We start from the raw sequence: 25728 nt of genomic DNA, 5'->3' as shown, positions 1-25728 counted from the left end.
CTTATTTTAATGTAAAAAAGAAGTCCTCAGTCACTGTTCCTGTGTCAAAGGAATTGAATACCCTGTTTGAAGAACCGTGGGTTAATCCTGATAAGAAGTTTCTAAGCCCTAAAAGGTTATTCTCATCTTTTCCTTTTCCTCTGGCGATAGGAAAAAATAGGAAAATCCACCGATAGTGGACGCATCAGTCTCTAGGCTGTCACGAAAAAATTGTATTGCCTGTCCCTGGTGCAGCCTCCCTAAAAGACACGGCTGATCGTAAAATTTAGACTAAACTCAAATCATTGTATACAGCTGCTGGGGTGGCCCAGAGACCCACTATTGCATGTGTGTGGCTCTCAAAAGCCATTGCTAAATGGTCAGGTAACCTAATTGAGGGGTTAGATTCCTTGTCTAGGGGGGATGTATTACTCCTGCAGCATATACAGGACTCTGCAAACTTTATGGTGAAAGCCATAAAAGAGAGAGGTTTGCTTAATGCACGTACCACCGCTATGGCAGTGTCAGCACGCCGAGGCTTGTGGCTACGCCAGTGAACTGCTGATGCGGACTCTAGGAAAGGTGTTGAAGGCCGACCATTCACAGGAGAGGCCTTGTTTGGAGATGAACTAGACAAATGGATCTCCAAAGCTACTGCGGGTAAGTCTACGTATCTTCCTTCCGCAGCTCCCCCAGCCAGAAAAGCTTATTCAGCTTCAAATTTACAGTCCTTTCCGACGCCCAAGTTTAAGGGCAAATCCGGAGGTGCTTCTACAGCCTCCATAGGCGCAAGAGGTAAACCACGCAAGCAAGCAACTGCAGGTGCTCAGGAACAGAGCTCAGGCTCTGATTCCTCAAAGCCTTCAGCATGACAGTGGACCGCGATGCCTGGAGGGCTGTCAGGTGGGAGCCCACCTAAAATTCTTAAGTCACATCTGGTCAAGTTCGTACCAGAATCCCTGGGTCATAGATCTTATTTCCCAGGTCTACAGACTGGAGTTCCAAGAGCTCCCACCTTACAGATTCTTCAAATCAGGCTTACCAGTTTCACAAGAGGCAAGTGTAACTTTACAGCATGCCATCCAAAACTGGTACAGACTCGAGTCATTTGTTCCAGTTCCACCTCATCTGCATAACAAGAGGTACTATTCCAACTTGTTTGTAGTACTGAAACCGGACTGTTCGGTACGACCGATTCTGAACCTCAAGTCCTTGAACCCATTCTTAAGAGTATCCGTGAAGTTCGTATCTAGCGCCCTGCCTGTCTGGATATCTGTTATGGCAGCAAGGTTGTGAAAGGGGTAAACCCAAACCTCTAAGAGTATACACAATGGAAATAAACAACCGCGCCTGATTATGTTACGAAATGCATACCCAAATGCTTATCATAAATATATTGCCAATTCTGAATAGTTAGTATATAGCCCAATTATCAATGGGTATGGGCTACTTATGCCCATACTTGCTTATGTCACAAATAAGGGGGAGGGGTGTCATCCTTAGTTTACACCCAGAGTAGGAGGGAAATAACTGACAGTCACACATATAGATTGGGCAATGCTTGAGAGAAAAAGCAGTAAACTGAACATAAATTGGAAATAAAATAGAAATCAACAGTAGAAGATGATAGGAATATAGATGAATGATAGAAAATGATATTTACAACTTGAGAGGAAAATATTAATATGGAAATTCCTTTGCAGTAATATAGTAAAGTAAAATAGAATAAAATAAAATAAAAATAATAATAAATGAGACCAATGTAAAAGTCATATATATAGAGAAAACATTGGACAGTATAATCTTCGAGTGTATAGTCTTTGGATTGTCTAGAACTAAAAGAGAAGAAATCTAATGTAATTAGATTTCTTCTCTTTTAGTTCTAGACAATCCAAAGACTATACACTTCTCTCAAGCATTGCCCAATCTATATGTGTGACTGTCAGTTATTTCCCTCCTACTCTGGGTGTAAACTAAGGATGACACCCCTCCCCCTTATTTGTGACATAAGCAAGTATGGGCATAAGTAGCCCATACCCAAAATGGCATTCAAGGACTCCCTGAGGAAGACCCAGAAGGGTCGACACGCGTAGGAGCAGACTGTGCATTCATTTATATCACATCCCATATCAATCACTATTCACAGACAGAGCCGTGGAGAAGGAGAGGAAGCAGAGAACGAGCGAGGGGACAGCATACTGAGAGAGCCGCTGCTGTGGTCACGTGACCGGACCGACCCGGAAGGAAGAGAGGTTACCAAGGAGAAGCGAGACGCTGCGGGCAAGAAGAGGAAAGACGGAGCTGAGGGAACGAGGTAAGGGACCCCGTAGGAGAGGAGAAGGCAAGGCGGACAGCCGAACAGGGCTGGAAGCATTTCCCTTCTCTCTCTCTCTCCAAGACGGTGACTGCATCCCAGCTGCCCTGAGAACCACGGTGCGCTTTTCAGAGCGACACCGCGGCTGATCGGGGCGCAAGGGATAACGGTGCATCCGGAGTCCTAATTACCACAGTACCAGCCCCAATCTTATCCTAGATTGCCAGCAGGTCACCAGGGGTACCCCATATTCTGCAACCTCCAAAGGACACTTGTACACACTACCTCATCGGCACTGAACTCACAAGTCATCCAGAAGGACATTAGTACTACAGAGGTGGGACGCCACCGATCTGAGTGCATCACAGACTGATCACTGCAGTGTCCATAATTTTCCCAAACAAATCATAACATCTAGATTTTTCTCCCCCTGAACACTGCAGCAATTGTTTTTCATCCTCTCATTAATCCGTTTCCCTTGTTTGTTTCCCTCCTCCATTCCCCTTCCCCCCCCCCCCTTCCTCTCTCTTATACTTTGCATCATACCTTCATAAGTATGCATTAGCCAAAAAGATTTTAATACATCATTTTTTCTGATTAAAATTCCCAAAAGAACACATTGTGTAAGATATCATTTTCATTGATAATTGGGCTATATACTAACTATTCAGAATTGGCAATGTATTTATGATAAGCATTTGGGTATGCATTTCGTAACATAATCAGGCGCGGTTGTTTATTTCCATTCTTAAGAGTGTTCAAGTTCAAGCTGGAGTCTCTGAGAGCGGTGATCTCAGGTCTGGAGGAGGGGGAATTCCTAGTGTCTCTGGATATCGAGGATGCGTACCTTCACATTCCGATCTGGCCGCCTCATCAGGCTAATCTACGGTTTACACTGCAGGACTGTCACTACCAGTTCCAGGCCCTGCCATTTGGTCTCTCCACGGCACCGAGGGTATTCACCAAAGTGATGATGTTTGTACTCCGCAAACAGGGAGTGACTATAATTCCGTACCTGATAAAGGCGCCGTCCAGGGAGAGGGTGCTGGACAGCGTTGGTCTCTCAACCAAACTTCTCCAGGATCACGGTTGGGTTCTGAACCTTCCGAAATCTCACCTAGAGCCAACACGGAGGCTCCCATTCCTGGGAATGTTACTGGACACGGAGTCGCAGAAAGTGTTCCTTCCTTTGGAAAAGGCAATGATAATCCAGTCGATGGTTCGGGATGTCCTGAAGCCAGCTTGGATATCGGTACATCTATGCATTCTCCTTCTGGGGAAAATGGTGGCGCTTCAATACGGAAGGTTTCACGCAAGACTCTTCCAGGTCGATCTGTTGGACAAATGGTCCGGATCGCATCTTCACATGCACCAGAGGATCCGTCTGTCGCCAAAAGCCAGGATCACCCTTCTGTGGTGGCCACAGATTTCTCACCTCGTCGAGGTTCGGAATTTAGGACTGGATTCTGTTAACCACGGATGCAAGCCTCAGAGGTTGGGGTGCAGTTTCAAGGAAGATGGTCAAGTCAGGAAGTCATCCTTCCAATCAACTTTCTGGAACTCAGGGCCATATACAACACCTTTCTGCAGGCCTCATATCTTCAAGATCCGCCCATTCAGGTCCAGTCGGACAATGTGACGGCAGTGACGTACATAAACTGACAGGGCGGAACGAAAAGCAGAGCAGCAATGTCAGAGGAGGTGTCAAGAATTCTCCTCTGGGCAGAAAAAAACGCTGTGCCGTTGTCAGCGATCTTGATTCCAGGAGTAGACAACTGGGAAGCAGACTTCCTCAGCAGACACAACCTGGACCCGGGGGAGTGCGGCCTTCACCCGGAAGTGTTCAGGTGCTTGACACGTCGATGGGGATATCCACAAATCGACATGATGGCCTCTCGTCTCAACAAGACACTCAAGCAGTACTGTTCCAGGTCGAGAGACCCACAGGCAGTGGCGGTAGACGCTCTGACGACTCCATGGGTCTATCAGATGGTGTACGGGTTTCCTCCACTTCCTCTGATCCCAAGAATTCCATAAAGAATGAGGGAAAAGGTACAAGCAATACTCATTGCTCCGGACTGGCCAAGAAGGGCCTGGTACGCGGTCCTTCTCGAGATGCTCCTCAAAGATCCGTGGCCTCTACCTCTTCGCGAGGATCTTCGGCAACAGGGTCCGTTCGCCTATCAGGACTTACTGCTGCTACGTTTGACGTCATGGAAGTTGAATGGCTGATTCTAGCCAGAAGAGGGATCCCTAACAAAGTTATCCCGACTATGATCCAAGCCAGGAAGGGGGTAACGTCGAAACATTACCACCGTATTTGGAAGAAATACGTCTCTTGGTGTGAGAGCAGAAATTATTCTGCGCTGGCATTTCATCTGAGACGTTTCCTGCTTTTTCTTCAGGCAGGTGTGGATGTGGGCCTATGTCTGGGCTCCATAAAAGTCCAGATTTTGGCCTTGTCCATTTTCTTTCAAAAACAATTGGCTTCTCTCCCTGAGGTCCAGACGTTCTTGAAACGTGTTCTGCACATCCAACCTCCCTTTGTGCCTCTCATGGCACCTTGGGATCTCAATTTGGTGCTGCAGTTCCTCCAATTGGACTGGTTTGAACCGTTACAGGAGGTGGACGTAAAATATCTTCCGTGGAAGACAGTCACACTGTTGGCCTTGGCTTCAGCAGGACGTGTGTGTTGGAGCTGGGGGCGTTGTCTTACAAGAGCCTCTATTTAATTTTCCATGAGGACAGAGCTGAACTCAGAACTCGTCAGCAATTTCTTATTAAAGTGGTGTCTGCGTTTCACATCAACCAACCTATTGTGGTTCTGGTTGTCACCGACACCTCTGCTACTTCAAAGTATTTGGATGTTGTGAGGTCTTTGAAGGTATGAGGGTGACCTATGAGCATCAAGAACAGTAGGGGCAGAAAGGTTGAAATGGGACCTGGCTGCATCCTGGTCATTGAAGAACTGTGGCTTGCCATATATTGTTACTCTGAATTTGTCCCAATAGAGTAAGGAAAATCTAATGTTCTGTTCAAAATAGACTATTACAGATCGGAGTAAAGTCCTTGAAACACGAGCGCAGAGAAATCTTGAAAAATCAGGAGCTTGTCACTGCTCTCTTCTATGCCAGGATAGATGCCATGGTGTAACCTTATAACACAGGCTTAGACAAGTATGGGGCAAAAAAAATCTGTACCAAGGCCATACTTTTGATTTATATGTATCTGCACTAGTTGAATAGGGTTTGTTACCACCCTTGCATTATGATATTTTAGTTTTTCATATGTTAATAGAGAACCTTAATCACCACGTGATCGTAGTAAATCTACAGTATAAATGTTTTCTAGTAGCCAATAAAATTATCTTTCGTTTTCAAAGAAAAATAGATGCAATATTATTCTAGACTTTTTTTTTTTTTTTTTTCAAAATCTTAAACCCAAGCTAGGTGTCACTCGCCACTCATTCTCCTGCTGCATTATCCAGCATGCATTGCTGCTAAACAAGTGGACATGGAAACCTCCTATTATCTAGTGAACTGTTTTCTATTGTGATAAGTATCACTCTCTGTAGAATGTGGTTAAGATTTGGTACATTACTCTCCATTTGAAAGTGAGGTTCAGGGTCTCCCAACCACGGTCCTCAAGGCTCGCTAACAGTCCAGGTTTTAATGATGACCATACTTAAGCCCAGGTAACTTAATTAGTACCTCAGTTATTTTGATTTAACCATCTGTGCTCATCAAGCATGGATATCACAAAAACCTGGACAGTTAATGTGTCTTGAGGACTGAAGTTTGGAAACACTGTTTCATTTATCTCTGTGGTTCCTGTTATGGCCCCCAATCTGCCTATCGGTGACCAGCGATGATCAGCAATCCATCCGGGAAACGAAACGTGTTAATAATGCATAATTTGCCAATCCTGTCCATGTTTGATGTGGGAATCTGGATTTTAAAACCTATTTCATGTTCCTTGAACTGGCCACTGGGGGATCTGGACATTCCAGCAATTTATTATTGCTGTATGGGGTGCTATTGCCATTGACCTGAATGTGGCCACATTCTATATTGTAGTTGCGTAAACTTATAAAGTTCTTTGTGTTTGTTTTGCAGGTCTTCTTCCTGCTGGTGCTCAGTGTACCAGGTGCTCTAAGCAGCAAAGCGGAGTTCAGTTTGCCTCTTGCCTCACCACTCTTCTCACTGTTCTTTTACTTAACATGTCTCCTGCTGGCTGCCGTTCATGTCATTGTCTGCACATCCACTGAAAACGTGTGCTTTTTCTGTAGCATATCATGGGTTATGGCTATAGGGATTATGGTGCTTATTTCTGCACTTCTCTGCATTATTTTATCCATTTTGGGAAAAATGATTATGAAAACTAGACCATCTAATGAGGTGAGTGGTACGGTACAGAATCGTCTTGTCTTCAAAGCATACATTTTTTTCTTTTGAGAGATACTTATTAGTTATACTAAGGGGATCAGTATGTTTTGCCAGCGCACGGGATCCCAGCCCCGGCATAACATACTGATCCCCTTAGTAGAACTGATAATAATTATATCTGGCGCTTGCATGCGCCAGTCAAAACTTCCAGCGGCACCCACAGCTGATTGGGGAATTAACTTTTGTAAGCACAATTCCTGGCAGGGACAGTGCTGTGTGCGCTGCGACGACAGTCTGAGGTCAAAATCAATAGCTGCTTTTATCTGAAAGCAGTACGAAAGCCAAAACCAGATTGGGGCTCTATCTAGGTATACCTGCACCCATAATAACAGGGTCGCGGACCCTCCATCATTCTCATTATTTCCCTGCATTATTACATGCAGGGAAGCGGTAACTGCAGCATAATGTGTGCAGATACCACAAATACATTCATACATCTGCCTTTATGTGTGTGAATGAATGTCCTCATTATCCCTTAGAACAGTGGTTTTCAAACTGTGGGGCAGATGTATTAAGCCTGGTGAAGTGATAAAGTGGAAGGTGATAAAGCACCAGCCAATCAGCTCCATGTCACAGGCTGGGTTTGAAAAATGACAGTTAGGAGCTGACTGGCTGGTGCTTTATCACCTTCCACTTTATCACTTCACCAGGCTTAATAAATCTGCCCCTGTGTGCCGTGGCACCCTGGAGTGCCATGGGACACTTGCAAGGGTGCGATGCATTGGTGTTCCAGAACCAATTCAAATTATTTCTGGTCAGTGCAATAGGCAAAACCAGTGCTGGTGGCTGTCAATCATAAAATATGTGGACAAACAGAAGCAGATCTTGTCCCTCAGCACACAATTGAACCTAAGGATGACATATAAACATACTGTAATTTACTAATTTTAATATTTCTTCCTGCATTTCTCAATAAGAAACTTTTGGCCTAGGGGTGGCGTGAAAAAAATATGATACTCTAGGGCACCGTGATTCAAAAAAGTTTGGGAACCACTGGCTAAGAATATTGAGTAAGTTTGTGTTCTGGTTATTGGTTTACTTCAGATAACAGAATTGTCTGTTTTTGTTTTCCACATATGAAGCCAACTGATGTGGTGTATCCTTACATTTGATGACAAGTATATCAAAATGATATATTCTTGGTAAACTAAAGAGCAGTACCTTTTCCAGACCTACACTTTCACAGTTATAGCCAACAGTGAGAACAAACTATTAATACTGTTTTGGCATTTTGACAGATATCCTGCAATCCTGATATGGCATATTCATGGTTTTAACATGTTTTTCAGAAACCAAGCTCCAGCATGTCAGCATGGTCAGAACTAGACATCCTACTACTGGTAGGGACTCTGGGACACGTTCTTAGCATGGGAGCAAGTAGCTTCATTGAGGAAGAGCATCAGACCTGGTATTTTCTTGTTAGTACACTGTGTCTGGCTTTATCCCAAGAAATGTGCAGGAAATACTTTCTTGTGAAAAAAAGAAATCCTGAAAATGCCACAGTTTTGGACCATGCAAAGCAGGAAGACGTATACATAAATGAGATTTATGACACACACAAGAAGGAGTTAAAAGAGGAAAAGTTGACAATTCTAACTCGTTTTATTAAAGACCATGAAAAATGGATTGCATTATCAAGTCCTGGCCTTATCCTTGTTTGCTTTAGATTATTGCGCCCCCTAAATCAGACCGGAATTCAGTGGATACATCGGCCAGATTTTGGGCACTGGTTGACAAGGTAATCTGGGATTATTTCCTTCTCCCGTCTGGCCACTGAGCCCCATCACATTTGTCTGTATCTTGCATAATAAGATTAGTCCATGGAGATAGATGCCTATGTCATAGAAACTTATGTACTGCTCATAACCAGGTTGCAGTGTTCTGCAGTAGAGTCTATCGGTGCTGCTGTTGTAACCATCTGTAAAATACAGAACTTTGCAGTTGGACTCAGCCCTTTTCTGCAGTTTCTACATGTGTAATTTGTAAAATGTATCTTCTTGAATGTGAATTTAAAAAACAATGCTAACCTTAACCTACTGTAATTCTATTGCTGATTTAAGTTCATGCACATAAGGCTGTAGCCCAAGACCAGTTTTCTCCCTATAAAACATTTGTCCTTAAGCCAAATGCTGGTCATACACTGTTCAATTATCGTCTGAATAGTCAGCTGATCAGGCCGATAACTGAACAGTGTATTGCTGTGTCAACCACTAATTATCGGTTTGTCTGAAAAGGAGTAATCGTCCAGCATTGCTGAAAGATCCCATAGTTGGTCGGCAGTGTATGTACTGCCGCGGCCGACTGAGGGTCATTCCATGCCAGTTCACCCAGGAATGACACCCATCGACTCGGATTTTCATGATTCTTTGGACACTTGATACTACCACAGAGCTACTAACCCATGTCAATTTGTTTTCTCCTTCATCCACTAGGGGCCACTGGAGCGTAGTTACAATGGGAAATAGTAGGCAGTAATTGGGAGCTGGCACTTTAAAATTATCACACTGTGGCTAGCTCCTCCCCTACTATCTCCCCTCCAAGCCAGTCTTAGTTTAGTGCCCGAGGTAGCTGGTTCACTTGGGTTTAGCTGAAGAATTTTTTCTTTTTTCTTTATTATTTTATTTTTCTTTCACACACTCACAGACTGGCAGCTCTGCCACTGCCAGTCTGCACCGCGGGAGCTGCCGGCGGGGTCCCATCGCAGCTGCGTGCGGCTCGGGATGGGCCCCGGCTGAGGGAGACACTGAGCTCTCCTGAGTTGGCCGGACACCGCTGCGTGCGGCGCGTGTCGGGGCCACTCCATCCAGCAGAAGATTATGGCAGCGGTGAGTATCAAAAATGGCCGGACACCGCTGCGTGCGGCGCGTGTCGGGGCCGCTGGGTCGAAACGCCTGACGGAAGGAAGCTGTGAGTACAATCTCCCCCCCTCCCCCTCCAGACTGATGTATGTTTTTACATTTTTCAGTTTCAGTGTTTTAATACATGGATGGACAGGCTCCCCTATACTCTCCAGTCAGACAGGCTGGAGTGCATAAAAGGCTTACTAATTTGAAATTGGCGCCATTATGTGGGGGGCGGAGCTTCAGCCCGCTCTGTAAGCGGGCTCAGCGCTCTTCACTCCCCGGCTGCAGCATACAGGCAGCCGGGTGATACATTTACATATATCATATATCTGTGTAATAATTAGCATAGCTCTCATGGCAGAGTGGTAACACCTATGGTTACGATGCCCACGAGCTAGGGTTCGATTCCAGCAAAGGACACACTCTCCCCGGCCGCAGCATACACACTTACAGGCAGCCGGATAATAGTGCGGTTTTAATTGAAAGTGACCGGAGCAGGGGGGCAAAGCTAACTCTCGCTCCGTTCGGCGGGCTCAGGCTTTCCGCTCCCCGGCCGCACATCGCTCCCCGGCCGCAGCATACAGGCGGCCGGGGGATGCATGGGCGCTTTCCGCTTACTATACAGCGGATTTGAATTTGGCGCCGAAGCTAACTCCCGCTCTGTACGGCGGGCTTTCTCCGCTCCCCAGCCGCTGCAGCATGACGAGACGCCGCCCCACAGTCCCCCGCTCCCCGGGCCACTGAAAGCTCCTTTCCTCTCCTGGCTGTGCAGGGAGGATTCTTTACATGTATAAGGTATGAGGGGGGTGAAGCTTATTCCCCCCGGTGGAGGCTCCCAGCTCTCATTGTCTCTAGGCAACACACCTGTCTCTGGAGTTTGTAGCTTTTCTGTGCAGTGTGCTGCAGAAATATTGTTACATCTTGCTTTGGCTACATTCCTCCTGCAGGGGAGTCCTCTGCCCCATTTCAGACATTTAGATCAGGGAATCTGCTCTATTACAGGAGCTGGGACTCAGCTCATTGATAATTAAAAATCTACTGTGCAGTATTTCTTTACCCTACAAATACACAGTATTTATCTACCCTATTAGGTGCACAGTATTTTTCTACCCTATTAGGTGCACAGTAATTATCTACCCTATTAGGTGCACAGTATTTATCTGCCCTATTAGGTGCATGGGTTCACTGTGGTGTGTGTATATAGATATATATAGATATGTTTGTATATATATATTTAAGTGTGTGTGGGTATGTATATAGATATATCCATACAATACCATATATAGGGGATAAAACAAACACTTCCGCAATGTTTTCTAGAAACAGAATACCCCACCTTGCCACATAACATTTTCACCCATCTTTTCTCACAGGCTGGTTACCATTTTGAAAAGCCAGCGGAACCTCCGAGAAACATCGGGTGCACCTTAATTAGCGGTACACTACATACAGGGCGGGGTGTTGCCTTCCCTTTATTATTCCTTGGTGTCACTAGTTACTAATGCTATTTGTAATTGGGGAATGTGTGTAAGGCATCAGACAAATAGCGCTGTGGCTCAGTACGCTAGTAGCGGGTATCTGAACAGGGGTTTGAATCCAAACAAAACTTTAAGGAGAGCTCCTATAGCCTAGGGCTAAGACTCCTGTCCCACAGCGCAGCGCTACTGGTTCAGGTCTCCGCTGCTCCAGAAAGTTTATTTGAATCGTGTCGGTCACTACACATTATAGCGCAGACCTTACATAGGGCTGTGTTTATTTAACCCACCTTTTCTCCTTTAGTTTGTCTCACCTGGGATAGTCAAAGAATTCCCTCTTAGGTGTGAAGTATGCGGTGGAGCCATCTGCAGAGACCTCCACGCGCCTGCAGGACACTCCTGTTTGAACAGCTCAGATTATACAGGTAATGTCACTGGTAACCAGAGACCTTGTACGTCATTTCCCCTTTCCAGGTTTCTAAAGGAACCTTGCTAACCTTCCATGTTACAATACTGATGATGTCTGTTTTCTGTGGAGTCTGAACCAGTGTCTCAGAATATCCAGGTGCATTATACAGCAGTTTGTCTGAGACTGCAGGTAAAGGAGGCGGACACGTCAAGTCCATCAGGGTTCGATGACGAAATGACAGCGACTGGTCCAGTTTCGGATGAGCTGGGCAGGCTCCGGTAGACGGCCGGCAGACACCCGAATACACAATTTCAGGTATCAAACAATGTTTGTTTTCCTATCCTTTCCCCGCAGACGGCAGGAAAGGGTATCAGAACCTCTCCAGGGTATACCCCTCGATGTATCGCCGGTCCAACAAGCTGCCGTTTTCCTGAGGCAACCTTGCTCAGGGATCCATCGAAGACATATACGGCAGCAGGTTTCTACCTTGTCCGGAGCAGGTAGGTTGTGGAACAATTGTCCTCTAGGTTACAGGATGATTCGCATCCGGATCAATTGATACTTTGGTACGGGTCAGAATCACGATTCTGCTTTATGTTCTTTGGAGGTCTCCACGTCTGCAGTCTCGGAACCTGCATTTTCGCTTTGGGCTGTCTTAACCCGACGACCTCTGGGGCTGCGACAGTGACAGGTGAACATGAAATCCTACGGGGCAGATGGTTCAGGGGAAGGAACTTTCTGCAGGATTTCTTGAACCATTGGAGGTAAGTCCACTTTGCTTTCTCCTACTTCTGCCCCAGCTCCAAGACAGACCTTTACCGGTCTTTCCTTTAGATTTTTACCGTGCCCTTTCAGGCTTCCAATTCCACACGGGCGATATCTGTCGCCAGGGGATCTCAGAAGAAGAAAAAAAAAAAAGCTGAAGCAGAGGTTCAGCATCCTCGGTCCAGTCTGATTTTACATCATCCTATACACACACTAAAGGTCAGACTTTCCTACCACCTGGAGGGTCCCAGGGTAGGCGCAGGTCGGTGGAAGAAGGCTTGGGCGGTTACAGACTAGATTTGGGAGTACAACCGTCTCGGGAGTCCCTCGGCAGGGGTCGGCCGATTTACGATGACAAGAGAGTCATAATGCATAATGCTCCATATGCTTCTAACCGCAAAGGGTGTTGATCCCTGTTTTTTACATATCATTTGAATCTGGACAGTTCTCAGGCCTTTGTTTTCTTTTCACGTTCCGAAGCCAGTTGGCTCGGCCAGGCCTATTCTGGCCTTAGAATCCTTTCAGTCTGTGATTGCTAGTTGAACAAGAAAGGTAGTTTTACGCGTCCCTTGTCTTCAGGGATGCCTGTTTACTGATTTCCGTTGGGTTTCCTCATCGGGCTTTACTCAGTCGCATTACAGGATTCTCATTTTCACTGTAAGTCCTTTTCTTTCGGTCTCTCTTCCGCTCCCACAGGGTTCAGGAAGATCACAGAATAACTCTTTTTCAAGGGGTTGACGTTGGTTCCCTAATGGGACAATCTACTGCTACTATACCACTCTGTACATTACGTGGCTTCTGAAGATCCGATTTATGCTCCTCCTAAACGTTTTCTCAACAGGGTCCGTCGGAGGATTTTTCCTTCCTCGGTACCAGGTACTCTATTTCTTCAGTCAAGCTGCGACGCAATGAGTGGTCGCCTACATTCCCCTCTGAGCGGGGGACAACAATCTTCTTTCCAGATCAGGCCACCAGGTCAGACTCCTGGGTGAGGGAACATTCCCCGGAGTTTTGTCAGCTGGTCTGCTGTGGGCGGAGATTTCGAATCGACCTCAGGGCGTTCTGACTGACTCTTTAACCCTTTACTACTCACCGACGTGAGCTCTGGTGGCAGTAGCCGAGGATGCCCTCAGAGCTCCTGGGAGTTTCTGGTTATTCTATCCTGCCTCCTTTTCTATTTCTACCTCACTTTCGGTAACACAGGAGGAGAATATGCGTGCTAGTCCTCTCGGTGGCTCTGGTTGGGCCACCCATGACTTGAAGATACGGCTACAACTGTTGTCGGTAGAGGAGCCTTGGCTCCTACCTCGACTGGACTGTCTACTTCAACAGGGTCCTTTTCTTTGTTCAATCTTACACTGGTTTCATTTAACCGTGTGACTGTTCACGAGCCCTCAGAAGGGAGGAGTTCCCTAGTTCGGTTAGGCCTACTAGGCCCCGATTTCAGAAGTCTGTTACCTCTTCTCGCTTTTGCCACTTTTGGAAAGCTGTATGGGACATAATAAGGATAAAAGGGGGTTTTCCCCTTCTTTCAGTTACCATTCAGCCGTAATCTTTGGTTTCTCTGGGAGGTTTTGCTCCGCTGCGCTTCAAACCACATTGACCTGAATTTTCGGTCCCTGCCTTTTTCGGTCCCTGCCTTTTTCGGTTTTCTTCCAAAAGAAATTAGCCTGGCGCCCGGAAGTTCGGGCTCTCTTTCAGGGAGTACTCTATTAGCAACTCCCCCGGCTGAGCTTCGGCCTCAGCGGTCGTTTCTCCCAAAGGGCATGTCCGTTTTTCATATAAATCTGACAATAGTGTTTTTCAGTCCTCTTTGACTGTTGTCAGGGCTCGCTGACTTTCTCTACAGAGGTCTTAGGCTATTCGACGAAGGGTTTTTTCTTCTTTATTCTGTACGATGCTCCCGTACTAAATAGCCAGGGTCCCAGCATATGCTGGGCTGTTGGATACATCTGACCATCAGACAGTCTTCTTGGCGGTTGCTCGGGAGCCTCCGTTTTCCATTTCAGCGCACTTTACGTGCGTGGTGGGACCTTCGTGGGCAGCTGCCCGTGGGGTCTCCATGAATACTTTAGGTCGGGCGGCTACTTGGTCCGGCCGTCATACGTTTGTCAAATTCTACAAGTTTGACACTCTTGCGGCCTCTGCATCACAGTTTGGCCGAGCGGTTTTACAGGACTCTCAGCGCTCTCCCACCCGTTCTGGGAGCTCTGGGACGTCCCCATTGTAACTACGCTCCAGTGGCCCCTAGTGGATGAAGGAGAAATCAGGATTTTGGTACTTACCGATAAATCCCTTTCTCCGATTCCACAGGGGCCACTGGACGCCCGCCCAGCGCTGTTCCTCCTTGTTTTTTGCTTAACGGTTTGCAGATCACCATATGACTGCTTGTTGAGTTCGGGCTAGCCGGTTGTTTGTTAGGTTCTGTTCCAGGTTGGGTTTGTGTTATCCTGGGTTACAGGGTGTCATTAACCTCCTCTACCTTACGGTTTGTTTATTACAGCTCTCCTCGGGCACAGTTTTACGTAGACTGGCTTGGAGGGGAGATAGTAGGGGAGGAGCTAGCCACAGTGTGAGAATTTTAAAGTGCCAGCTCCCAATTACTGCCTACTATTTCCCATTGTAACTACGCTCCAGTGGCCCCTGTGGAATCGGAGAAAGGGATTTATCGGTAAGTACCAAAATCCTGATTTCTCACAGTTTTTGAGATATAGGGGGTCAAAGTTTTGAAAAATTGCTGGGTATTGCCACGCCTGATGCTCTGTTGTTTTCTGGGGTGTATCTGGGAAAAAAATTCACATCTCAGAGCCTGATCCACATATCACTTTGAAATTTCGACCCTTTGTTAATTGGAATATGGAGATTCTGGTAAAAAAAAATTAGTTCATTATACATTCCTTTTATGTCATACTTAGGCGTATACTCAATTGAAGTCAAAAGCTGCTTGTCCCATACCTTGAACCCGAACTTCCTTCACTTTGCACTTTCACCCCAAAAATTACATTATTGGCCAGTTAAAAATAATTAAGAGTGCCTACGTAGTCATTGGGGGGGAAGGGGGGGGGGGTGTACCAGGGCTTCTGGGACAAATCCCGACATTTTTACCTTGAGATAGAGATTTTCCCCAGCTTTGCACCTGCTCTCTGAGTAGGTGAAGTGAAATTCACGGTTAAATTATCGATGATAAATTGTTGCGGCCAATTGAATAGGGGTCTTTCACGATTTGCAGTAAAATCAGTTTTTCTTGCAAAAAAACAGGTTATCACAGCTCAATGAATACTCCCCTATGTGTAATTGGAAATCTGTACTTACACATAGAAATATACAAATGAAAATACTCACCTGGCGGGCAAAATTGTACCCAATAGTAATTTTAATTTTTAAAATGAGAATTATAATTAAACCTTAAAATACTCATACAGGCAATCAAAATCTCATATTTTTCTTTCATAGCCTTTTAAAGTATATTTTAAGGTTCAGTTTAAACAAAAAAGGGTCATGATAACTCCTCTGCCTTAGGGTGATAATGCTAATTGAACCCACTTTTTTTTTTCACCAAAAAATTTAAGTAAAGGAATGTATAATGAACTCGGAGTTGAGCAAGATTGCTAAAACATTTTTTTTTCAGAATCTCCATATTGCAGTTGACAAAGGGTCAGAATTTCAAAGTGATACGTGGATCAGGCACTGAGAAGTAAAAAATTTTCCAGATACACCTCAGAAAACAACAGAGCATCAGGAGTGGCATTTCCCAGCAACTTTTCAAAACTTTGACCCCCTATACTAGGGGTGGGCAACAGGCGGCCCGCGGGCCGGATGCGGCCCGCGATCCGATCCTGTCTGGCCCGCTGCCCCCCTCCAATGCGCAATGACAAGCGGCCCGAGCAGCTGAGCTGCTTGTCATTGCTGTACAGCAGCTCGCTCCTAGACGCGTGGGGCCTGCCGGCTGCTGCTCCCCTGCACCGTCACGTTAGGTTACAGCACACAAGTAGCTTCTCCGCCGCTGCCACTCTATGTCCCCGCCCGCACTTCCGCCGCAGCTGTGAGTTCCTGGCCGCACTCCCGTCTCCCAGACGCTGACACTCGCTCACGCTGCTGGGTGATCTGGGCACAGAAAAACGGAGCTCCCTGCCGAACAAGGTCCATAATCTCCGGGGACTGTATATGTAAATGTGTGTGTGTGTGATAATATATATTAATTATATATATATATATATATATATATATATATATATATATAATTTTTTTTAAAATATATATATATATATATATATATATATATTTATTTTCTATATCGTCTGTGTTAAAGTATGAAGTATGGAACTACTTTTGTTACATTACCATTTCTGAATTATTTATTCAGTTCTTTCGTCAGGATATGTATCCTGATATAAGAACTGAATAAATAGTTCTGAAATATTGATGTAAGAATGGTGGTCCATACTTCATATTCAGAGTGCCGCTTTTGGAATATATATATATATATATATATATATATATATATATATATATATATATATATATATATATATATATATAATATACACACACTGTATGTACCTTTGTGGGACCCACCCCCTCTTTGCTGTTCTGTCCCCCAACACGCTCAGCCCACCACCCACTCCCCCTCACTCTCTACGGAGCGCACACGGGGGGGCCTTTTAAAAATCTTGCTGTGGGGCCCGCAAAGGTCTAGTTACGCCCCTGGTAGCACACAAATAGCTGGCAAGGGGTGCAGGGGTGCCGAGTATAGGGCGGATGTGTGTATGATGCAGCATAATATCATGCTGTGTTAAACTCTGAGATCTATTCCTATGGAGAGACCTGGTGATTTTGTGACACATTTACCTTTTAGAAGTGTGATTTTATAGAAGTGTAACTTCTGTATTAGGGGCCCTACACACTGGCCGATTACACTGAGCGATAGGAACGATCTCGTTCATTAATGAACGAGATATCGTTCATATCTTTCAGTGTGTATGCACCAACGATGAACGATGCACGGCCCCGCGCTTGTTCATCATTGGTGCCGGCTTGTTTATGCCTGCAAGCCAATATGGACAATATTGTCTATATTAGCATGCAGTGCTATGGGGCCGGGTGACGGGGGGAGTGCAGAAACTTCACCTCCCCCATCACCACCCACTTCCCCCCGCCGCCGCTGGGTCGTCTGAAGGCCGTATCAGCCATCGGGCAGCTCAGCAGCCAGTTGTGCAGTGTGTAGGGCCCTTAAGTGTGCCCAAGACCTGCAGGAGCTGGTCCCCATTTCCAATGATTTTCCAATGTGATAGGTATTGTATATACAAGATATTTTGTGTGCGGCCCTCGAATATTCACTGAAAGTGTTAAGTGGCCCACCAGCTGAAATAATTGCCCACCCCTGCCCTATACAGTATCTCAAAAACTGAGGCCTAGAGGAAATTTTTTTTATATGGTTTGGTAGTATCAAGTGTACAAAGTTTCATAAAAATCTGAGTCGGTGGGTGTCATGCTTGGGTGAACTGGCATGGAATGACCCATGACCGACATTTTCCCTGTTCTTACACAGGTGAAGAACAAGTAAATGTCTCCTCCCCAGGTGAGCAATGCAGACATAGGCGTTTTTATAATGGTGCACACGCATATCTTCCAACATGATCCATTCCATTAGGTACAAAATGCTCTGTTCCTGGATTTCCTTGCCAGTGGCAGTTACAGAGGTGGGGCTGCAGCACAGTCCAAAATTCAAATAGGGGAGCCGCACCAACTGCCAATAAGTCCTGGCAGGCAATGTTTGGCAGTTGGTGTGGCACCCCTATCTGAAGTTTGGACTGCTGTAGCTCGGGTGTGGTTCATAGGGTCGCTCGGCACAGGTTACTGTTCCCAATCGTAGTCCACGTGGATCGTAAAGTATGAAAACATTCAAAAAATGAAAACAATTGTGAAACACTCATGTTGACCTAATGCATGTTGACCAATAGTGGTCGACCTAATGACTGTCGACCTAAGTGTGGTCAACCTAAAGACCGGATACCTTGCAGCTCCACCTCTGGAGCTGCCACTGGAAAGGAAGTCCATGAACAGAGCATATTGTATCTAATGGAATGGGTCATGTTGGAGGGTATGCAAACGGCCCCTGGGTCCAGGGGGGCGCACACTGCACCCAAATATTATACTTACCGCTCAAGAGTCTCGCAACGGCGGCAATGCACTGCAGACCGAAATCACCTGGAAAATGGCCGCCGCAGCCATTTCCGAGTGATTTGTGCTTGTGCAATGGAGATGTCCCCGGGAACAAGTCGTGGGCGCCATGTTCCCGGAGACCTGTGCTTGCGCAGTAGACTCCAGCAACGGAGGCTGCAAGCAGGTCCCCTCCTCTCTTAAAATGCCCCTGAATGCAGATACTGTATAGTGGCCATGCACTGTGAAACATCTCACCGATGGTTACAGCTTGTTAGATAAAATGTCTGTGGGTCTGACCTTTTATCGGACAATGTATACCCAGCATAAGTTATAAGAGTTATGATCTTGACGCAAAATGTCAAATAATACAATAAGCCTATCAAATAGCCTTATCTTTATTAAACAGATTTTATTGCAGTTATTTTTTTTTTTGAGGAGCTAATGTTATTGGGGTTTACCTCTACTGGCGAGTGGGGAATATCTGTTGCCACTGTGGGGTATGTGAGGTTAATGCTGCTGAGGCTTTTCTTGCTCCTCTGGGTGTGGGGGATAGAGCAAAATATAGACTCTGTGGGTGGGGGTAATGAGACAGTTAAGACCTATGGACACGGGTTAGCAGAGGGCAATGCCACAAGTGGGACATATGGACACTGGGGTGCTTCAGGGAGTGTCAGTTGCCATGGTGACAAGGGTAATGGGATAAAGCTACATGAGTCTGCTTCATTTTTAAATAGATGTTCTAGGGGTATATTAAATTAGGGTCGGATCCATTCCGACATGCATTTGTCGGAATGGATCCGACGAGGGCTATTCAATGCCCATCTCAATTCGACTTTTAAAAAGTTGAATTGAGATGAGGAACCGGAGAGGGGGCAGACGGGGGAGAGACGCGGGCAGATGGGGGACAGCAGCGCTGCAGGAGGATGTGGCATAGCCGCCAGACCTCACGGCAGCGTCCACCTGGCTCCAGCAAGCGGGATCTCACTTGCTGGAGCCGGGTGGACGCTGCCGTGAGCGGCGGCTATGACGCATCCTCCTGCAGCGCTGTGCTGTAGCGTGGCTGTCCCCCGTCTGCCCGCGGCTCTCCTCTTTTCAGGTCCCTCATCTCAGTTTGACTTTTTTTTTTAAGTCGAACTGAGATGGTCAGAAATGGGGCCAAAACTTGTCGAATTTGGCCCCGTTTCCCTCAGAAGCACGCGAATCGGCAGCTATACCGCCAATTCACGTATTATTCGACAAGTCGAATTCCCTGACTTGTCAAATAAAAATGCTGGGGACTGAATAGGTCGAACCCCTTCCGACCTGAAAAAGTCGAAAACTGCCGTCTTTTCGACAAGACGGCAGTTTCGACCTTAATTGAATATACCCCATAGACTTACTTAAATCGGAAAAAGAACTGACAGTTTGTTATAACATTTATTTTTTTATTTTTTTTTTGGTAATTTAAGTGGTTAAACAGGACTATACAAGTGGGCATGGATGAGCTCTAGTTTTGTGATTTGATTTTCTTTTTAAGTATGAGTTTTAAAAATATTCTTATTCAAATAAACCTATGCTAAAACCTTTTCCTCTGACAGATTTACCACTAAACTTGTATTTGTTTTCACAGCTCTGAACACAAGGCTGAGCTATCCTTTTTGGTAGCGATCTGCTTAGTCATGATATTTGTTTTAATTCAAGGAAAGTGCTCCTTAGTATCTAAAGTGGCACTGATGTTTGGGCTGCTGGGGGTGTACTGTTACAGAGCCGCCATAGGACATGTATTATATCCCTGGCAACAAAATACTAAAGAAATCACAAAGTGAGTGTTTGCCAGCTATTTCTTCTTTAAACTGAATTACACTGCATTTAATGATAACTAACTTTGAAAATGATTATTATTTTTAAATATTCTTCCTGGTCTGGTCCTACTGTATATCTGGGGCTGGTCGGAATGTATTGCTTGGTCACTTTTTGTTACCCAATCCCTGAAACCGTTTAATATGCCACCATAGACGTGGCACATTATGGCTTTATTTGTATCTCCTTTTTTGATTGAAGAAACCAGTTTAGCTCTCTGTGGTAACTGCTATAATTGTACCCCTTAAATGTTGCATAATCTGAGATTATTCATTAATATTATCCTGACCAAGTTTAGAATTTGTCAGCTCAGGCTCTTGGTAGTAAATATTGCAAATATACATAATTGAGATTCAGAATCAGAATCGGCTTTATTGGCCAGGTGTAAACACGTACACTAGGAATTCTTTGTGGTACAATGCATCGCCAAGCAGCAACATGAAGGGGGAAGAACATAGCATACATTACAAACATTACACATGAGTTCATACTGCACAATAGACTCGACATATTATACATGTAAGACTAAAAACGAGGGCTGCTTGGCAGAGCAGCACCGAGGCAGCCATCCGCGGCGCCAACTAGAACTCAAACAATGCACATAATACAGAAGATTTAAGTATTACATCAAAAGATAAACCACACAGACAAGAAAGACAGAAAGAATAATGCATGATTGGTGTAGGCATTTTGGGTAATAACTTCCAGGGGTTGTGTATTCCACCCTCACAAGGTACCAGGTGCAGCAGCCATCTTAGGCGCACTGCGTAGGATTACCCAGGGTGGAATAGTCCACCCCTGTGTACAGTAATATAAATTATAGCTATATGATTAACTATCCATATAAATATCATTCAATCATTGATTCATTTGCCAGGTTTAGTTAAATAGGGCTAAAATCTCAAAGTTTGGCAGATCAGGACTGAAATGTAAAATGCATCAAATTTTAGCAAAAAACAAATGTGTTCTCTAACCTACTCTATATTCTCCTCCATTTCTCTAGTTTCCTTTAGGCTGAACTGAAATGGGATGCAGATCCCAGCAAAATCATTGTACCATATAGAATTGGAGTTTCCAATCTCCAGTAATGAAAGCTATTTAAACTGGGTATTGGAAACCTCAGTGAGACATGGTTAGTAGCATGTCTTGTGAGGATCAGTATGATCCCAGCCGTCAATATACAGACAGCGGGAACCCGGCCACCAGTATGTCGGCAGCGGGGCGAGCTCTAGAAAGCCCCTTGCACAGGTTATATTCTACTTCTATGGGTGTCATGGACACCCACAGAGGGAGAAAAGTCTGCGGTGCCGGTATTTCAGGGGTGGTATTTCACTGCTAGTCAGGATTCCGGCGTCAGTATTGTGACCTCCAGGATCCTGACTGGCTGTATTGTAATGTAATGGCTTCCTGTCTTGTGCGCCCATCAACCTACTGCTCAGATTTTATTAGATAGCATATAAACAGACACAGATAGGAGTCATTGAATATTTAACAGAAAATGCCAGGTAGGTCATTTAGGAAAATATTGCATTGTACAGGGATTTAGTAATTTTGACAAACCGGTGCGCAAATGCAACAAAATTGTGTTTAACCCTCTGTCAGGCACTCCTCTGGGTCTCCCGGGTTCAGGCACAGTGTGCCTGACAGGCGCCTGTTAGAAAATAGTCATTAGCACCTAATTAACTCAATTCTAACGCTCTTAAAGTTATCATTGACCTTCATTAGCATGTACAAAGAGAGAAATCGTAGGTTTTACGGGCCATTTCAGCAGAAAATCTGAAGCAAAAAAGAGAACACAAACGTGAGTATAAGTTTGGGCGCAGTGTGCCTGAGAGGCCACCCTGGACAAACTTACATATTTCCGCAAAATATCCGCAACCTTTGTAATTTTCATTAATAAAATGAGCAAAATAAACAATTAATAGATGAAAATAAAAGGAAAAACGAACCTTCAAAAGTTGGAGGAGTTTGGGCGCAGTGTGCCTGCGAGTCCAGGATGGTGACTACTGCACTCCTCGCTGGTGGTGGGAAAACTGACTAGGGGGGTTTCGCACAGCACGTAGAGATAGGAAGGTACTAGGATGGACAGGCTCCTATGCCCCCTTGGGGCAGAGAGGTGAGCAAGAACAGCTAAGCGGCGCCTGTCAGGCCAGCTGCGCATGACTGAGGGTTAAAGAAATGGTTCTAAAACTCTGTCCTCAGGACCCCCCACACAGTTCATGCTTTCCAGCTCACCCAGCAGGTGCACAGGTGAAGTCATTACTCACTGACACCTTGTAAAAGATCCACAAGTTGAGCTAATTATTTCACTTGCGGTTCTGTGAGGAGACCTGTAGAACTGTTTTGAGGTCCTGAGGACCGAGTTTGAGAACCTGTGTGCTAAAGGAACAACCTGATCAGCCTGTCATACGTAGAATTTGCTGCAGTTAAATCTTATTTATAGAAACTGGCAATAGAAAAATTATTTCTAATCCTTGTTACATATTTTTTTTTTTCCTTTTACTATTTATGTGTGTTTGTTATGGGTAATCTTTACAGAGGAATCACTGAAGCTCGTTTTGTCTATATATTTGTTCTTGGAATGCTTGTAACTGGAATAAAGGACCTGTTGAAGTCGCATATTATTTACATGGATTCTAAAGCAAAGGCTGTTGGTTTATGGGAAGTCTACAGTGGACTGATTCTGCTAGCAGCACTTCTGTTTAGGCCACACAACCTTGTGGTCTTGGTATTCTGTCTGATAATCCAGGTTATTCTGACTATGTTCATCTGGAAATTACTGGAATTTGATGCAGCTCAACTCACTATAATGCACTATTGGTTTGGACAGGCCTTTTTCTTCTTCCAGGTATGATATGCTGTATATTCCATGCACAGATCCCTGGGATGATGACATGTTTTCAGTGGCTGTCGACAAATGGTACTCCTGTACATGTATGTGTATATATTTGTGCGGGTGTGTACATATATATATATACAGGTGGAGTATCCCATATCCAAATATTCAGAAATACGGAATGTTCTGAAATACGGACTTTTTTAAGTGAGACTGAGATAGTGAAACCTTTGTTTTCTGATGGCTCAATGTACACAAACTTTGTTTAATACACAAAGTTATTAAAAATATTGTATTAAATGACCCCCAGGCTGTGTGTATAAGGTGTATATGAAACATAAATGAATTGTGTGAATGTACACACACTTTGTTTAATGCAGAAAGTTATAAAAAATATTGGCTAAAATGACCTTCAGGCTGTGTGTATAAGGTGTATATGTAACATAATTCATTCTGTGCTTAGATTTAGGTCCCATCACCATGATATCTCATTATAGTATGCAATTATTCCAAAATACGGAAAAATCCGATATCCAAAATACCTCTGGTCCCAAGCATTTTGGATAAGGGATACTCAACCTGTACTGCAAAACAACCATACTATTAATGCGCAGTGCCCTCCAGTACAGCCCACTTAGGAGCATACACAAGCAAGCAGTTTCAGTATATTGAAAACTTTTTTGTGCTCCTTGTAAAAAGTATTTATTATAATGAAATGTCTGTTTATATGCGAGAGCTTCCATATGTGGAAGTTTTTACTTACACATATATCAGTGTGTGCGTATATACATCTGTGGGATTGCTGGACAGACTTTGGAGTGGAGGAACGGACGTCAAGGGAATTATGTGATGAACAGACAGAGGGAGGTCCATGACGGTGTCATGGGTTCAGGGAACAGCAGAGTGTGGTTTGTTATACTAGTGTGTGTGTGTGTGTGTGTGTGTGTGTGTGTGTGTGTGTGTGTGTGTAAAAAAGGATGTTGTTTATGTTGTAAGCTGATGTTGAATAGGCAGGCCGATCAGTAGAAGTTGACACAACTTAGGTAATTCTGCTTCCTCTCAAGTGAACAGAGGAGAGACAGAAGCTCTCATAAAGATCACCGATCCCTATGAAGAGATACAGGTTCAGTGCACATAGCCTATTTATGAAGCTGATAGTGGAGAGTAAACCATGCTCTAATTTCCACTGTCCGTGTGCCAGCTATCCACTTTGGAAATGCCAATGCCCTGTATGGTCTCTTTATGAGCTTTTGTCTCTATTTGGTAATTTCTTCGAGCTGTTTTCATTGTCATTTACTGAAGCTTTTATTTATTTATTTTTTTCAGGGCAATTCAAACACAATAAGTACTGTGGATATATCAGCTGGTTTTGTGGGTCTGGATAACTATGTTGAGATACCAGCTATTTTCCTCACTGCATTTGTGACATACAGTGGGCCTCTGCTTTGGTCTATGCACTTGCTGTGCTATCTGAGTGGAAAAACCAGCAGGTAATTATACAGGTTATAAAATGTTGGAAATGTAATCATGTCAAAGCTACTGAGGGAGGAGATGTATCAAGCACAAGAGAGAAAAAGTGCAAAAGTTACCATGTATCTAACACATCTATAAAATGACAGAAGCTGTTCTGTTGTTTTTTATGGGCAACTTCTCCATTTATCTCTCTCCAAGGTTTGATACATCTCCCCCTCAATACCAACATAAAGTGTTTAATTAAGGTGTTAGTCCACCACAAGGTATAGCAACATTTTATGTGCACTTTGGTCGTTTTGGTAATAGTTTAAGGGCATATTGATGGTGTGAAAAGGATTCCACTCCAGTGCATGTGTGTGTGTGTGTGTGTGTTTATATATATATATATATATATATATATATATATATACAGGTTGAGTATCCCATATCCAAATATTCCGAAATACGGAATATTCCGAAATACGGAATTTTTTGAGTGAGCGTGAGATAGTGAAACCTTTGTTTTTTGATGGCTCGGTGTACACAAACTTTGTTTAATACACAAAGTTATTAAAAATATTGTATTAAATGACCTTCAGGCTGTGTGTATATGGTGTATATGAAACAAATGAATTGTGAATGTACACACACTTTGTTTAATGCACAAAGTTGTAAAAAATATTGTCTAAAATTACCTTCCGGCTGTGTGTATAAGTTGTATATGAAACATAAATGCATTCTGTGCTTAGATTTAGGTCCCATCACCATGATATCTCATTATGGTATGCAATTATTCCAAAATACGGAAAAATCCCATATCCAAAATACCTCTGGTCCCAAGCATTTTGGATAAGGGATACTCAACCTGTGTATATATATATATATATATATATATATATATATATATATATATATGTGTGTGTGTGTGTGTATGTATATATATATATATATATATATATATATATATAATTTATTTTTTTGATCAGGTTTCCCTGGGTTGCAATGGTCTCTTCTATTAGCAGGTTGCGCAGACCGTTTCCTTGAAGAGCGTCCTCAAATTACCCTTCTGTGTCACTGAGGACTCTTCCTATAGTCATGGTAGCCAATATACTGCTCATTGCCCTCATTTTGATACAAGGCACTAAGCATAAGATTTTCATTGTCTCTTTCTACACTTGCCTGGAATATGCATTGTATCCCTCAAGGGTT

At 44.3% G+C, this 25728-nt stretch overlaps 1 protein-coding gene across 2 annotated transcripts in view; it reads left to right on the top strand.

The window, feature by feature from the left end:
- PIGG (phosphatidylinositol glycan anchor biosynthesis class G (EMM blood group)) overlaps positions 1-25728 on the top strand; it is an 81271-nt gene that overhangs the window by 50298 nt on the left and 5245 nt on the right. Inside the window, exons 8-12 of one of the 2 annotated variants that reach the window (XM_063914271.1) lie at positions 6409-6690; positions 8028-8476; positions 20002-20193; positions 22770-23079; positions 24394-24557. In XM_063914271.1, coding sequence (XP_063770341.1) covers positions 6409-6690; positions 8028-8476; positions 20002-20193; positions 22770-23079; positions 24394-24557 — 1397 coding nt within the window. Of the gene's footprint in view, positions 1-6408; positions 6691-8027; positions 8477-20001; positions 20194-22769; positions 23166-24393; positions 24558-25728 lie in introns of those variants that run through there. The other variant, XM_063914272.1, reaches the window with a different exon arrangement.

Source organism: Pseudophryne corroboree, chromosome 1 (assembly GCF_028390025.1).
Source record: "Pseudophryne corroboree isolate aPseCor3 chromosome 1, aPseCor3.hap2, whole genome shotgun sequence".
NCBI classification, from domain to species: domain Eukaryota; kingdom Metazoa; phylum Chordata; class Amphibia; order Anura; family Myobatrachidae; genus Pseudophryne; species Pseudophryne corroboree.
This window is presented reverse-complemented; position numbering and strand designations above follow the sequence as displayed.